The sequence below is a fragment of the Ammospiza nelsoni genome, chromosome 8 (genome assembly GCF_027579445.1).
Source record: "Ammospiza nelsoni isolate bAmmNel1 chromosome 8, bAmmNel1.pri, whole genome shotgun sequence".
Lineage (NCBI taxonomy): Eukaryota > Metazoa > Chordata > Aves > Passeriformes > Passerellidae > Ammospiza > Ammospiza nelsoni.
In genome coordinates, this window is record NC_080640.1 from 23090035 (window position 1) to 23104769 (window position 14735).

Here is a 14735-nt window from a genome sequence, read left to right on the forward strand (position 1 = left end):
ATTAGCAATAATACAATTTTCTTACCTCTCCTAACAAAGTTTTCTCAATTCTTCCTTTAACCAGACGGGCAAAATCAGGATCATCATCTTTGTCCAACTGTGCTGTTATAATAGGGGTGCTACAAGAATAAACACACACACATGAAAACCCAGGTAGGAAATTGCTCAGCTAGAGTAGTGATGGCAACTTGAATTAGAGCCTGCCTTATGGAATTTCTCTCTTATCTAGAGCAGTATTTAGTAAAATAAAGAGATCTACAGCTTGCTCAGGTGTATTTAAGAACAGTTACTGTTCAGGTACCTCAGGCTGGTAAAAACAAGCAAACACACAAGTACTAGTGACTGTTTTCATGGCATGTGTTATTCTAGTATTATTTAAGCATGGCTTCATGCACACCTAGAGATAGGTATGCCTCAAGTACTGCTAAGCACCAGAGCACTTCACAATAGGTAAGAAGTCTAAGGAAATATTATACTTAAATAATCATTTTCCTTTATTTGATTTTTCTCTGTGGGCTTAAATATCACAGTTGGGCAGACATCAGATTTTTGTTTAGGTATTTGCATTGAATGGTGTCTAGTATATTGCTCAGGACAGGAAAATGCTATCATGTATTGCAAATTTACCCAGTAGGTTTCACTTGGGCAAAGGGAAAAAAAACCTCAACAGATCAAGACAATATTTGTACCTAATAGCCTTTGAAGCATTAATGATTTCTTTGATTCTTGGCACACCCAAAGTAATGTTCATTGAAGCAACACCAGCAAAATGGAAAGTCTTCAGAGTCATCTGTGTGCCAGGCTCACCAATGCTCTGTGCACAAAGAGCTCCTACTGCAGAACCAGGCTCCATCTGTGCCCTGATTAAAAAAAAAAACAGATATGGAACTGAATAAGGTATAAGATCCTAAGCAAACAGCAACAGAAACTATTCTGGTAGATATATGAGAAGTTTGCTAACATAGTTTAGTAAAAAATAAAAAACAAGAGCAGTTAAAAGGCCACCAATACTTTAAGACTGATCTCATACAAAGCAAGAAGATGCCCTGTCATATAAGCACTCCACAGATTCAGTATAACTTCAATTACAGATTACAAAATGCTTTTCTTCCTCCTAAGCATCAAGCACTAGATCCAGCATTTTCCCTTCAGGGAAATACCACATGCTAACATTTACTTATTATAGTAAAAGTGATAATTCACATATAAAAACACTTAAGACAAATGTAAACAAGTACTCCTAATAAGGGAAAGCAAAAAACTGGTAATTGCTTTAAAATAGTTAAGAACTTAATATGTACATGAATTTTCTAGAAGAATAAATCATTAGGAAACAATTGATGCAGGTAGGCCACAAAGGAGAGATCACCAAATCCGAAAGTCTAAGGAAATGAAATTAATCTCAATGGATAAAGAGATTAGAACATCAACATCAGCATTATCTTGGTAGAAGCCAAGAATAACAAACACAATGATCCAATGAGCGCATAAGAGATCAAAGAACATTTTAAGAATAAAGTGTGATATAACTCCTCAGACTGTGTAGATCAAGAATAGCTATCAAGATTCATTTGAATTTGAAACTCATCTATTTAGACTTTGTTCTGCATGGACTCATTGAAGGTTTTCAAAAACCTCCTGCAAGAGGGGGAGGAAAGAAACATGTCTGGCAGTGGGTGTAAGAATGTGAAGTGTTTAAACAATATCCTTCCTTACTCTGAATCCTATCACTTTTGGCTTTTACCAGAATCTGCTGTCAAAACACAGTCTGTGGGTATAAGTAATGAGTAGCTAAATGCTAAAACTGCTTGTTGGTATGATTACTATTACTTCAGAAGGAAGGTGCTGCTTAAAAACAAGCAGGTAGCTTTGCATGCTCAAGAAACAAAATGAAACACAAAGCATTTTTTACAATGTAAAAGGATACCAAAGTTTGTTAATGAAAGGATCTGATTTTGACTCAAGACAGACGTAAAAGTCCCACCTGTTAGATCTCTAGAATTTTTGTGCAAAACCGCCTCGACAAGACCACCCATAGACAATGATGCCTTTTTTTTGCATCCTACCTTTGTCTTGCAATGTTTATGTCATTGGAGCCAATTGTTTCTAATTCTTTGTACTGCATTCACAACAGAACCAACATTCAGACAGTAAAAACAGCAAAATACGCCCAGATGTTACCAACAAAACAGCAGCAGTGAGAACACAGCAGGGTAAACACTCACCTCATGTATTTGTCTCTACAAGTCTCTAGAAACTTCTCCAGTTGTGTTGGAGTAATCCTATCCAACTGATATAAAACTCTTGGCTGAAAAGAGAATGGAGTAGTTGGAAAAGCAACAACTTATGGAGATGGAAAAGAATGACATCATTACCACACTGAAGTTATTTACCTCTGTTGTGCCATTGTCATTAATTCCATACTTGTCCCTAGTTTTTTTTATCTTCTCAGAAACAGCTTTGATGAATTTTTTAATTTCCTGAAATCACATTAAAATCATAGTAAGCAAAGACATGGTGTCCATATTGAAGTCTTGAACAGTAAGTTATTTAAGCTCCAAATATTTACAATAAATTAATAATGCACAGTATGAAGAAAAGAACATCAAAAATCAGACAAACACATACATTAGAGTTTAGCAATCCAGATCCACTTTGGGGTAGCCACAAATCAGTAGCAGGACATGAAGACTGTGGTCCATGCTGAATAAAAGCATCCTTCCTGAGCACACACTGACTGGTGAAGATAGCTGACTTGGGCTGACCCTTCCTACTCCCCACTTACTGGAAGTGATTTAAAAACTCAAACACCAACTCAAAATTCTTATTTCTTGGCACTACTGACACAAACACATTCTCACTCAACCCTCACTATTCAAAATAGTCAAAATGGAAAGACTGTGGCAAGAGAAAAAGTATATGAAGCACATCTGCTGGATATATATCAGAAATCTGAGGTGCACTTTCTTTGATAGAAGAAACCTCAAAATTCAGAACTATTATATACACATGTATATAATATGATTCCCTAATATGATTCAAATAACTCCTCCAAGCTGTGGAGAGGTCTTGAAGATAATTGCATTCAACAGGTCATACTACATAGACCTTTCACTCTCTTACCAGGCTTACCCAAAAGAAGTTCTAATAGTCTTCAATGGAACATAAACTGAAACAATACTGTTAGAATAATATCCAGCATGTATTCTATAAAAGATTATTTGGTCATTACACATTGGACATATACATTTACACTAGAAGTCATGAAATATGAGATCCATGATTAAACTCTTTAGCAAACATGGACTTGGTGCAAGTCATGACCATTAACACAGGTTATCAAAACCAAAATATAAACAAAAAGCAAGAGGAAATCCTTCCCATCTATTTCGACCAAGATTTTAGGAAAGCCTCTATAAAGAAACAAATACTTGGATTTTTTAGAGTCCTTTTAACCCTTTTCTATCCCATTAGTCCTACCTAACAAACAGAGTGATGGTCACACAGCATTGCCTCTTCTGCACTAGGTACTGGACCCCTTGCAACCAGCACAGTCAGATAAGCACTGGCAATTACTTGCAAAAACAAGGAAGTATCTGAGGGACTGCCATTTGTTTTTTCCACAGCCGAGTTCATAGAAACATTATGAAAACATTTCTACTACATTCTAACAGAATTCTCTCTCAAAAATAACATTCTTACTGATATTCAAGATACTTCCAGAAAGTACATTTTTTTCTGTGAGTACCAGAACCAAGTTCAAAAGGAAGAACAGGCAACAGAAGTGCTGCTGGAATGGACGCTCCAAAGTTGCTTCCCCACTTGGATGACAGGATGTATTCTTATGTTTTTGCCCCTTTTTTCTGCCCTGCAGTAAGTAGCATTATTCACAAATATACTTGGACATTTTAAAGGCTTTTGACCCCAACATATTTGCAAAAAATTAATAATGTGATTTTTCTTCTAAAATAAATGTTTAGGCAATAATACGGAATTAGACAGGTTAATCTTTTCATTACACGTGCATAAAAAAAGCAATGTTGCAGGACTTGCAGAAAACTTTTCCTCTTTGACAGTGCCCAAGTTCCAAAGTACTTTAAAAAATCCAAACAACTCCAACACAATAAATCAGCTATTACATATAATTCTGAATAGGGTAATCAAACTATATGTTATTTCCATAGACCAGAGTAAAAAAAAGGTAGAAGATAAATCTCTGAAAACTTATTTTTTATTGACTAATTTTTATTCATGCAGAAGACCTAAAAGAGGAAATTACTTATTCTTCTCAGCTTTCAAGTATATGTTGGCAGTTTACCCAAACTATGGATTAATTTTTGCTACAAATGGAACGAAAATGTAGCTCACTCTTTGCTGAGCCTAGCTCTGTCTCTCTCTGGATTTATTATCTTTAGTGCAATACTGTACTCTATGAGCATAGCTAGTTAACTTCCAGAGTGGACTCAAAAAACCACTGGTTTTTTTTCACAGCTTCTAAATCCATGAAGTCTTAGTCTGGACCAGATTAATGAAGAGGCACCAAACGGGCTCAGTAAAATGTGGCTCAACACAGGCCTTGCCAGCTCCTCCTTGCTGCCTAGGCCAAAGGGCAGTTCAGGGTTTGCATCAGGTGTCCAGCAGCCAAGTTAGTGGGGTCACACACTCACACACCAGAAGCACTGCTTGCATGGCAATCTGTGCAGTGAAGAAGCCTCTGGAATGCACAGTGGCACAGACAATGCCACGAGACTCAGCAAAATCTTCTCCAGATCAGGCAGACCCAGTAGGCCAACTCTGCATAGGGCAGCACTGACTGGCTGTGTGCTGAGCTTTTGGTGTGTTTGCATCACATTCACAGCACCTTTATTCCATCATCTCAAAAAAAGCACAAAAAAATGACTTTTTTTAGACACACAGTGTTCTGGACTGGAGTGGATAAGCCCATTACAGGAACCTCTGGCTAAAATAACAGCATTAAGCAGCATCTCTGTTCTGGAATGGAAAAGTGGAGGAAGGGAAAGGAAAACACCAGAAAAACATGCTCATATCCCTAGAGAGTAAATGAATGACTTCCAGGAAAAAGTGTCAAGTACTGAAAGAAAGCTTCCTCAAAATCCTTGAATTCAGCAATGGGTATTAACATGTCATAATATTCACATTAAGTTAAATAATTGTGATGATCATTATGTCTTAATTTAACAAGCAGTAATGTATATACACTAATCAATTACTTTAGCACTATACACACATCTCTAGCTAAAAAGCACTAACATTAATGCTCACACAGGGCACACACATGCTACGATTACCTCATTATATTTTTCATAACCTGTCTCAGTTAATGTCTTCAAGGATGAACAAAAAAAAAAGGAAAGAAGAAAACGTAACTATCTAAAACTTAAAAAATCTTAAGCTAATTATCACTAAGGTGATGTAGCCATATCTGTACTTCTGAAATTAATAACAATTATTTAAATTTTCATTATATTATTTAAAATATGTATACTTAAAAACCAGCTTTATCCACAAACTCTAATATTAAATTATTTGATTTCTTTTCCTTCAGACTTACAGTTAAGATTTACAGCATATTTCAAATACACATGTCATTTGACTCTATCAATGGAAGTGCAACTCAGGTTTACCTTGTGCTCTGAAACACTCTGATCTATTAAAAAGAACCCCTTCAAATACAGGTCATGAAATGAATTTTTTCTCATCACTCCCAGTAATCAGAAGGTTCATCAAGGTAACAGCTTTATATAGATGCAAGGTTAATTCTACAGGCAGCTTAATTCCACAGCTTTGATCACTGATTCTCAAGGAAGTCTTGAGAGTGGCTGCTCTCATAAATATTAAAATTGCCCATGCTCTTTCAAACAGATTGAATTTTACAATTCAAAGTATAAGCAGCCATGTGAACCTTCACTCACCCTTAAAAGCCATGTAAGTAGTCTCCTGACAGGCTAAAGTCCTGTGCTTAAATCCTGAAGAAAAGTTAATCACAGTGTGATAAGGAAGTGAGATCATTACCTGCAGAAAACTGTCTTGGCAGCAAAGAAATTCATTCTTCTTCATGATGGACTCAGATGTTAACACCAATTCATTTTTGCTAAGGGCTGGCTCACTTCGGCATGGATAGACAGCCTTGACAGGAAAAAACCTGAGTTATCCACAGACAGCACATGCACAAAAACTCCATTGCAAAAATACAGAACACAGATATGGAGAACTGAATAACAGCATTCTTTATTTCTGGTTGTGTCTTTTTGTAGTTTGTTTAATGGGGTTTTTTTTGGTTGGTTTTGGTTTTCTACACTAAATATCAGACTACTGTGGGAAGAAGGACCACATCCACTCCTCCTTATTTCTGCAAATTTGAAGGTATACACCCAGACATTTCTAGTTCTACCCATTTTTTACACCCATATTACAGAGATCTAAACAGTTACTTCAGCAAAAGGCATTTTTCTGGGGGAAGGGGGTCACGACACACCAACCACAAAACCAAAACTGAACAAGTCTTCAAACATGACAATATTATTGACCAACCGCCTGCCAGCTGAACTCAAGGAACACCCATGTCTTGATTTAACAGAGAACTAATCTGTGCAATGTACCAAACTAGTGTCCAAATAAGCCAGCAGTAATTATCTACTGAGCTGGATATCAGGCCACAAAACTATTTTCGAGCACAGAAAGAAATTTTACTTGTCACAGCTTATACACGGTTTGGTCTCTACACACAAATTGCTGTTCCACTGGAAAAAAACATCCATTACTCTTAAAATACACATCCTGAAAGACTGACCAGGACCATTCAAAAAAGGCAGTTTGAAAGTAAGTATTTCCAGTGAAACAATTTTCCCTATTATTTGCTACTTTCTTCTCCATGCTTAACAGTATTTTCACACTTTGAATAAGGATTTCAGCAATCCTTACCCTGATATTGTCTAGAACTCTCTTGAATTCCAGTGGTTCATCCTTCCCTTCCATAGCTGCAGGATCCAAGCCATCCCCTCCATAAATAAACTGTATAATGTCACCAGTAGAACTTCTGACTGTTAAATCATATTGTGAACAAAGATCTTCAAGGGATTTTACCAGACGTCTCTGAAGGGAAAAAAAAAGTACAAGGAAAGTAAAACTGATCTTTTTAAAAACAGCTGTTGATTTGCAATACAAGAAGCACAGAAACAGATTTGGGAAATAAATCTGACACAGTGATCAGCAGGCATGAAAACCTACTTAAAATCATGTATTACCCCTCAGGCCTTACTGTACATTCTACAGAACATTCAAGTCAAGAAAATTTCATGCAACAACACAATACTCCACATTTACAATTCTATTATATAGAAAAGCTAATGATTTAAGCCTAAGCTGCAAAAACCTATTGTAGTCTGAGGGATTTATTTGGGTGGGTTTTTTGGCATAACACTCATATTCTTCCAAGCAGATTTATTTCTCAAGGGATACAATACTTTTTGTATATGAAAGCAGAGCCTCTCAATGATTCTTTTCACTGAGAAAAAAACAGAGGTCACGTGCTAAAACCATTTTTCTATCTGGGTTATCTGCTTCTCCTACATTAACTCCTTATATTGGGAAATCCCTTAACTATCATATTCCTTGGCATTCCCCAAAAGAAAGCATGCTATCAAACATTTTAGGTTAAAACATTTCTACTTGAAAGATGGACTTCATTGTTCCATGAAAGCACATTAGATCACCTAAACTAGACTATGAATTGGTACTTTTTTTCTCACTGGTGAGAAAAAAGGTAAGATAAAATGTTAAGATTTTTTTTTTTTACATTTCAAAGTCCAAGTGCTACAATTCATTATTTTGCAGATTGCTTATTATATTTATATATACACAAATACCTGCAGACATGCCAAAATTATTCCATTAGTTTTGGAGACAAATGGTCTAATAGACACCTACTCCAAAAGGTGGGGTTTTTTCTGTCTTTATACACTTAATTGTGTATCTTGGAATGTGTTCCCAGCCCCAACTTATCTTGGCTTTTCTGCTCTCTGTTACACTGGGACAAGGACTATAATTCACATACTACTTAAATGTTGGAACACAAATCTTAAGACTGCACATAAAAGCAAGAAGCTTTGTTGGAAGGACACTTATTTACAACCAAAGACACTAAAATCTTACAGAACCAGTCTAAGCCTATATGGCCAAGGTCCCTCTTACCTAGAGAGCAGACAGTGAAAGGGAGCTTTAGCTGCATTTCTGTCATCACTCACATCAGGTTCAGGAACACTACACAGAAAGAAGTCCTCAACAATTGCACGGAACAAGGACTTTTACCCATATTCAGGAAGAAACAGCTTAATACAAGCACATTCTTGTACCACTAGCTGAGGTCTCGTTTACAAACTCCACACCTCCTGGAGAAGACCAAGCCATGTATTCCATAGTATAAATTACTCTGTTTACATTGAAAACACACAAGGTTTGCAGTTCTCCCTGATCCATCACCTCAACACGCACAAGAGAAATATCCACATGTTTGCAGACTGATAAAACCCTCACTCTGCTGACCATTACCTGCATATACCCAGTTTCAGCTGTTTTTACAGCTGTATCAACCAGACCTTCTCGACCAGCCATTGTGTGGAAAAAGAATTCTGTGGGAGTCAAGCCAGAATAGAAGCTGTTGGCAACAAAGCCTTTTGCTGCAGGGAGCTGCAGGGAAGAGTGGGAAACACACAGTTAAAATGCAATGCATGTTCTGTATGTTACAGAAAGGCATGGTGCATGTCATTGAAATGCTTTCTGCAAGTCAGCCAATACCCCCACCAACACAGGACAACAACCTCAGCTCTGCTTAGCTCTCAAGTTCCATATCCGCATTTTAGACCTGAATAAAGGTTTCAGAAACCTTGCCTAGTTCTTCCAAACTAATTGATCACAGTTGCTCCTTCCTCCTTGCCCCATGTCCAGCTATTCCTTCCCAAAACTACACCAACACTTCCATTAAACTTGCAAAAATAGAAACTGCAATTAAGAATGTTCATTTTGCTATAATAGTGCAAAGGTATTTGCTGAAGACTAAGGAAGCTAGGAAAAATACAACTGGAGATATGTACTTAATAATTTTTTTCAATGGTTTGCCCTCACCCCTGAGGAAAGCTCTTGCCAATGAAATTTACACAGGCATCCCTTCAAGTCAAAAATCACTGTTTGTTGTTATTTAACAACAGGTAATGCTTTATAAATCAGAAAAACAGCTAGAGCTACATTTTATCTTCTCATCAAAACCATTAAATATTGCTTCCTTTTCTACTTATTCAGTATGTTACAGAACTCAGAAGTTGCAATTTGGACATTTAGTCACATATGTGTCATAGCTACCATCTGACACTTAGCTAGCACACAAACTAGACTATGGGCTCATACCCAGAACCTTCACTAGTGTTCATTAGATTTCAAACAGCACTTAAAAGAAATTCATCTCACTGGATTATATTAACAAGTGCATGAGAGTCACTTGCTTCATGTAGGACCAAAACATGAAACACAGAGTAACCCATGGTAGCCATCCTGGTGGAAAAAGAGAAAAACCAGATCAATCGATCTGGCATGTTCTCACCTGTTTTTAAAGACACCAACACACATTCAGCAGTTTTCCTGGAAAGTATTTGTGCAGTCAAATGTAACACCAGTGAGAAACTTTAGCTAATTATTTTTAGGATTATCAAGAGAACCAAAATTGTATCCTCACCTCACTTTAATTTTACTAAATTAGAAAGGTCAAAGCAAGGATTAGATGTAAAAAGTCAAGCTAACTAGACATCCTGTGGCAATTCAGAGCACTGTTGTTAACTCCCAAATCACACAAAACATTTTACATTGACCATATATGATCCTTTTCCTTCAGCATATCATGGCAGCATGTTTCATCATATAGTCTCCTCAAAAATGTTTAAAGAAACTTGTTCCACTTTCCTTCACAGTCTGTTGTAAACCCCCAGAATTACCTTAGAATGCTTCTCAAAGTGAGGCAAGGATCTGTTCTCAAACCCATCAGGAACACGGGACCCACTGATAGCCTGCTGCCCTACACAAGCAATCATCTGGGATATGTTAATGAAGGAGCCTGAAAAGACAAGGAAAAGAAAGCTCATCAGGGAAGCAGTATATTCCTCATTTGAGGGTGAAGGGCTATCTTCACTTCCATGAAGGTGAATTATTTAGCCTCATAGCTGCTCAGCAAATCAGAACCGCAAGACTTAGGGAAGCTTTGCTGTTACTCGTCCTGGTAATTTCAGGATTTATGCAAACTCTTAAGTGCATTTATGCACTGAAGTCTATGACACAGGCAACAATTTTTCATTTTTTTTCCTTTGAGTCATAGACATTCATGCCTTTATTTGGCTGCCATCCTTTTATTATCCTGGGTTGTATCACAGATGGTGTTGTACACAGCCCATGATCCTAACCTACATATTTTGCTTCCCAATTTCTTCAATAAACAATAAACATACTTCAACAATATTTTTCATAAAGAGTTCAGTCTACCAGGACTCCTAGAACAAATTAAGTCCTAGAGAATTAAGTCACTAACTCCGAAGTTTTAATTGCTGAATATGTTTGCAAACAATGCCCCCCCAAAACCCCCACAAAAATGATACACTTAATATACTTTTTGTCTTAGATTTCAGTATTTCTTTAGAATACAACATGCCCCTGTGAGGCTTTCCACAAAAAGCCTCACAGTGACATGTTGTTAGAAATAAAATAAAAAAATTTATTAGACAGCCAAAAAAAGCAAAAGTGACTTCTTCAAATTCGTAAAAAAAACAAATGAAAACTCCCTCAAGAATTCAAGACCTTATAGCATCTTCTAGTACCTAAAGAGGGGCTACAACAAAGACACAGAGGGACTTGACACAAGGGCATGTAGTGATAGAACAGGAGGAATGACTTCAAACTGTCAGAGGGCAGATTTAGATTGGACATCAGGAAGAAACTCTTTATAACAAGGTTACTGAGAGAAGCTGTGGATGCCCTATCTTGGTCTGGTAGAAGGTCCAACCCATGGCAGGGGGTTGGAACCAGATGATCTTTAAAGCCCCTTCCAAATAATTCCATGATTCTACAAAATGTTAGTTCCCATTCTGAATGTACCATTTACTCTTGATTTTTCTATGTGATATAAACACTTGAAGTAGAAACACAACTGAAAACCTTTAACTGAATAATTAGTAAGTCTTAAGAACAAGATATTTTGCAACTAGCACTAAAAATAAAGACACAAGAATAGCAGAACATCTCCTTGACTTTAACTGTATCCAACTGTACTTAACCACTTGAAACAGCTATGACATGAACTTGCAAACTGACAGTATAAAACAAACTATAAAGATGGAAGAACAAAGTTCCACATAAGTGAAGGAGTGAGCAACCTACATGCCAAGTTCAGCTGTCCCTACCTTTAGAACCGCAGAGAGCCATGATCAGGGGACTGTTGCTCTTGTCCAGTTCTCTGAGACAGGCACTGCCAGCATGATCTCTGATAACAGACAGTTCTTTAAGGATTAAAGCCTGAAACACAGTATTTCAGAGGTTCAGAATTTGCTAAAAAACACACAAACAGAACTCTATCACTCCCATCAACACCTTCAATAGTTCAAGGGAGTGCAAAACACAGTGAAGACAAAGAAACCCAGTTGTTCCTTCAGGTAAAATAATTTTAAATTTCAGCTTGCCTAACTTCCAGTTTGCTGAAGAAAATGTCTTTGTTTGGATAAGACAGGGGTATCCAAGAACATGACAATCTCTTATCAGCATCAGAAATATCAGCTAAACTGAGCATTGCACTAAGCTCTAAGTCACACAGTGCTGCACAGAAGATAACCATGAAAATCTTGATCAATGTAATTAACTCATTCCAATTACCTGTGTAATTTTATTCTCCAGTATCACCCCAATACACCCTGGAGGATTTCTGTTGTTCTGTGTTAAGCTAGATTTTTTAGATGCATACAAACACCTAAAGCCTGTACAGACTCAGCTCAAGTTACATGCCTAGGGACTGTATTTGCTTGTATTTTAAGGTTTGAGAAGACAACCATAGACTTTCAATGTACAAGAATGTATGTGTGAAGCCTCTACTGCAAATGGAGAGTGAATTTAATTAAAAAATGTACCTCTAGTGTCTCTTCTGCAGTACAACCAGGCTGTTGCTGTAGCTTGCCAGTGTTCAGAGCTTCAATATACTCATCACATTTCTTATAGCCAGCATTCAGGAGCTCATACTTAGCTTTTAGCAGGCCCTGCCCAGGGGTTACATCACCAATTCCAATTGAAAAGCCACGATTAGCTATTATTAAAAAGAAAAAAAAAATTATAGTTCAATCTCATATAGAGAAAACAAATTAAACCCAGGAAATACTACTGGGAACTTTCAATTTTGCCTCCCATCACGTGACCATCACAAGCACTTCATAAACACAATAATAATAGTATCACTGTCTCCCACCTTCAAAACAAGCATACTTTTTTACAAGCACAGCATGTCACATTTGAAGCAAAAATCTTGCTTGCTCTCTATTTCTGTATTGAAGTATTATTTTACAAGGAAATGTACTTACAAAGATAGACTGGAGCAAGTCTGGCCAGACGTGACATGGCATCTGCAGCTTCCACCTGGCCCCAGTCTCTCAGCAAGATGTAGAAGATGTTGTTCTTGGATCCTGACCCCAGGGTTCCTTTGTCCATACTGCCACTCATTAACTCACTGTTTTGAATTGTGACATCTAGAAATGAAAAGGCAAAAAATTCACCAGTTTTCTAAAACACTCACCACCCATTAGTAATCACTTATGGAGAGAATTTTTAAATAGAAGCTCTGTTTATGCTCAGAATTTTCAATGTGAATTTAGGCATCATCTTCTTGAAGCACAAGTCACTGCTCTATCACTTATAATATCAAATTAAAATACGATTCAGGTTTTCTTGAGACTTTTGAGAAATTGCAGAGGACTTTCAGAATTACTCTGTCTGCAGAAATGCGGTTTTTTTTTCAGAGAACTGAAAACAGCCAACAAAAAAACCTGCAAGTTTTCAACATCATGTGCTCCTGTGTAACTCAGAAAATGGACTCTTGCCATATTTTATGAAATTAATAGACTGTGAAAGTCAATGTCTTTTGTTCACAGGAGTGTGAGCAGGATTGCTTTGTGGCCTTTTGTCCTACAATATTTAGAAGCTTAAAAAATTGTTCCACTATGTTTACAACCGACTTCATAGCACAGAGTGTTCCTTTCATCTGCAGAAACCACTCAGTCATCTGTAGAGAGGGCTTGAGTGCTAACTGGGAAATTCTTTCTTGAAGCAACATTGCATGACAGAATTAGTGTAAATCAATACTTCCTCAACTTACACTTGTGAGCAGCAAGGAACCAGCCTAAGCCTGCCTGCTCAAGTTCCTTTCCAACAGTCACCACATGCTTTTACCATATTAAAGTAATTCTAAGAAAAGTCTTCCTCTACAGCCTTTTCAACCATGGTGCTTTTTGCATTCCATCTGCCACTGACATCCCTAAGTGGAAGGACATGGATGGTTTGATATCCTAGGGATTTATCTTCCCTGCATGTTCTATCTCCTTACAGTGTTTGACTTCTAATCCCTGCATTAGTACCCCCCATCAAGAGACTAAATTTTTTCACTTGCCCTCTGAACAACCACTTCCGCATCATACAAAACTTTTCTTTCAGTTTAAGAAAACAGACTTCAAGTCTTGAGAAAAACTGCAAGATCTTATTTTCATTTCAAGAACACTTATGTCAAGTACAGCTTCAATGCCTACAGGAAGCTCAATAATTTCCAAGATTTCTTTGACAACTTGCAAAACACTGCTTTAGAAGGGTCACTCACAAGAATCATTGTAGCACAGGTCCTCCCCTTTGCCACAATACTGTTTGCCCTTGGTTCGTAGGTTGGCTTTTACAGGACAATCATCACTGGGTTTGAGGATGAGGCTGAAAACCTGTTTTCCTGTCCAGAGTGTTACAGGCTGAGAGAAACAGCAGGAGAAGAATAAAGATTACAAGTTTATGCTAAGACTACAGAAAAAGAGCAAGCAAGAATTTAATTGTAAAATTGCCTGACATACAGAACAAGTCTACAGAGAATCATACTTGTAGAAATGCATGGTAGCATTCCTTTGAAACACATCCCCTTTCATAGATTTGAACCTCCTGGGTGCTGAATGGTTATCCTTTACAACAGGGTATGAGCATGCACTCAGAGAAACATGCCCTACTGCTCCCTCTAACTAGAGGGAGGGAGTTCCCCTTTCTAACTAGAAAAGGCAAAAAACCTCAAAGATGCTGCTGTCATCTCATTTCTGAAAGAGGGTGCAACATTAATAATTCTTCTTTATAAAGTACCTTTGATTTCAAACTTTAGGAGTTGACAAATTCATGTAGCATCACTATGGGTCAAGAACACACAATAAAGAAAACCTTAGTAACATGAAAAAAATAGTTTGACACACCTTCAGAATTGCTGGGGGTGGAAGGCGAACTTTGACCTTTTCATCCTTGCCAACCAGGATAGACGCAATAATTTGACAGGCTTTGGCTCGATCAAAAAAGGTATCTTTTAATGTAAGAAGGTAAGCACCTGGAATGAAAAAAGTATCATGACAGACTGAATTTAGATTCAATTTAAAAGCCATTGCATACTCAGTGTTAATTATTTCATT

At 37.3% G+C, this 14735-nt stretch overlaps 1 protein-coding gene across 1 annotated transcript in view; it reads right to left on the reverse strand.

The window, feature by feature from the left end:
* POLR3A (RNA polymerase III subunit A) overlaps window positions 1-14735 on the reverse strand; it is a 32639-nt gene that overhangs the window by 7107 nt on the left and 10797 nt on the right. The window contains exons 13-25 of the mRNA XM_059477095.1: window positions 14526-14653; window positions 13904-14042; window positions 12618-12782; window positions 12174-12346; window positions 11457-11568; window positions 10002-10120; window positions 8569-8706; window positions 6943-7113; window positions 6034-6147; window positions 2394-2480; window positions 2226-2308; window positions 690-860; window positions 26-119 (exon numbers count right to left, since the gene is read on the reverse strand). Of these exons, the coding sequence (XP_059333078.1) occupies window positions 26-119; window positions 690-860; window positions 2226-2308; window positions 2394-2480; window positions 6034-6147; window positions 6943-7113; window positions 8569-8706; window positions 10002-10120; window positions 11457-11568; window positions 12174-12346; window positions 12618-12782; window positions 13904-14042; window positions 14526-14653 (1694 nt within the window). The remainder of the gene's footprint in view (window positions 1-25; window positions 120-689; window positions 861-2225; window positions 2309-2393; window positions 2481-6033; window positions 6148-6942; window positions 7114-8568; window positions 8707-10001; window positions 10121-11456; window positions 11569-12173; window positions 12347-12617; window positions 12783-13903; window positions 14043-14525; window positions 14654-14735) is intronic.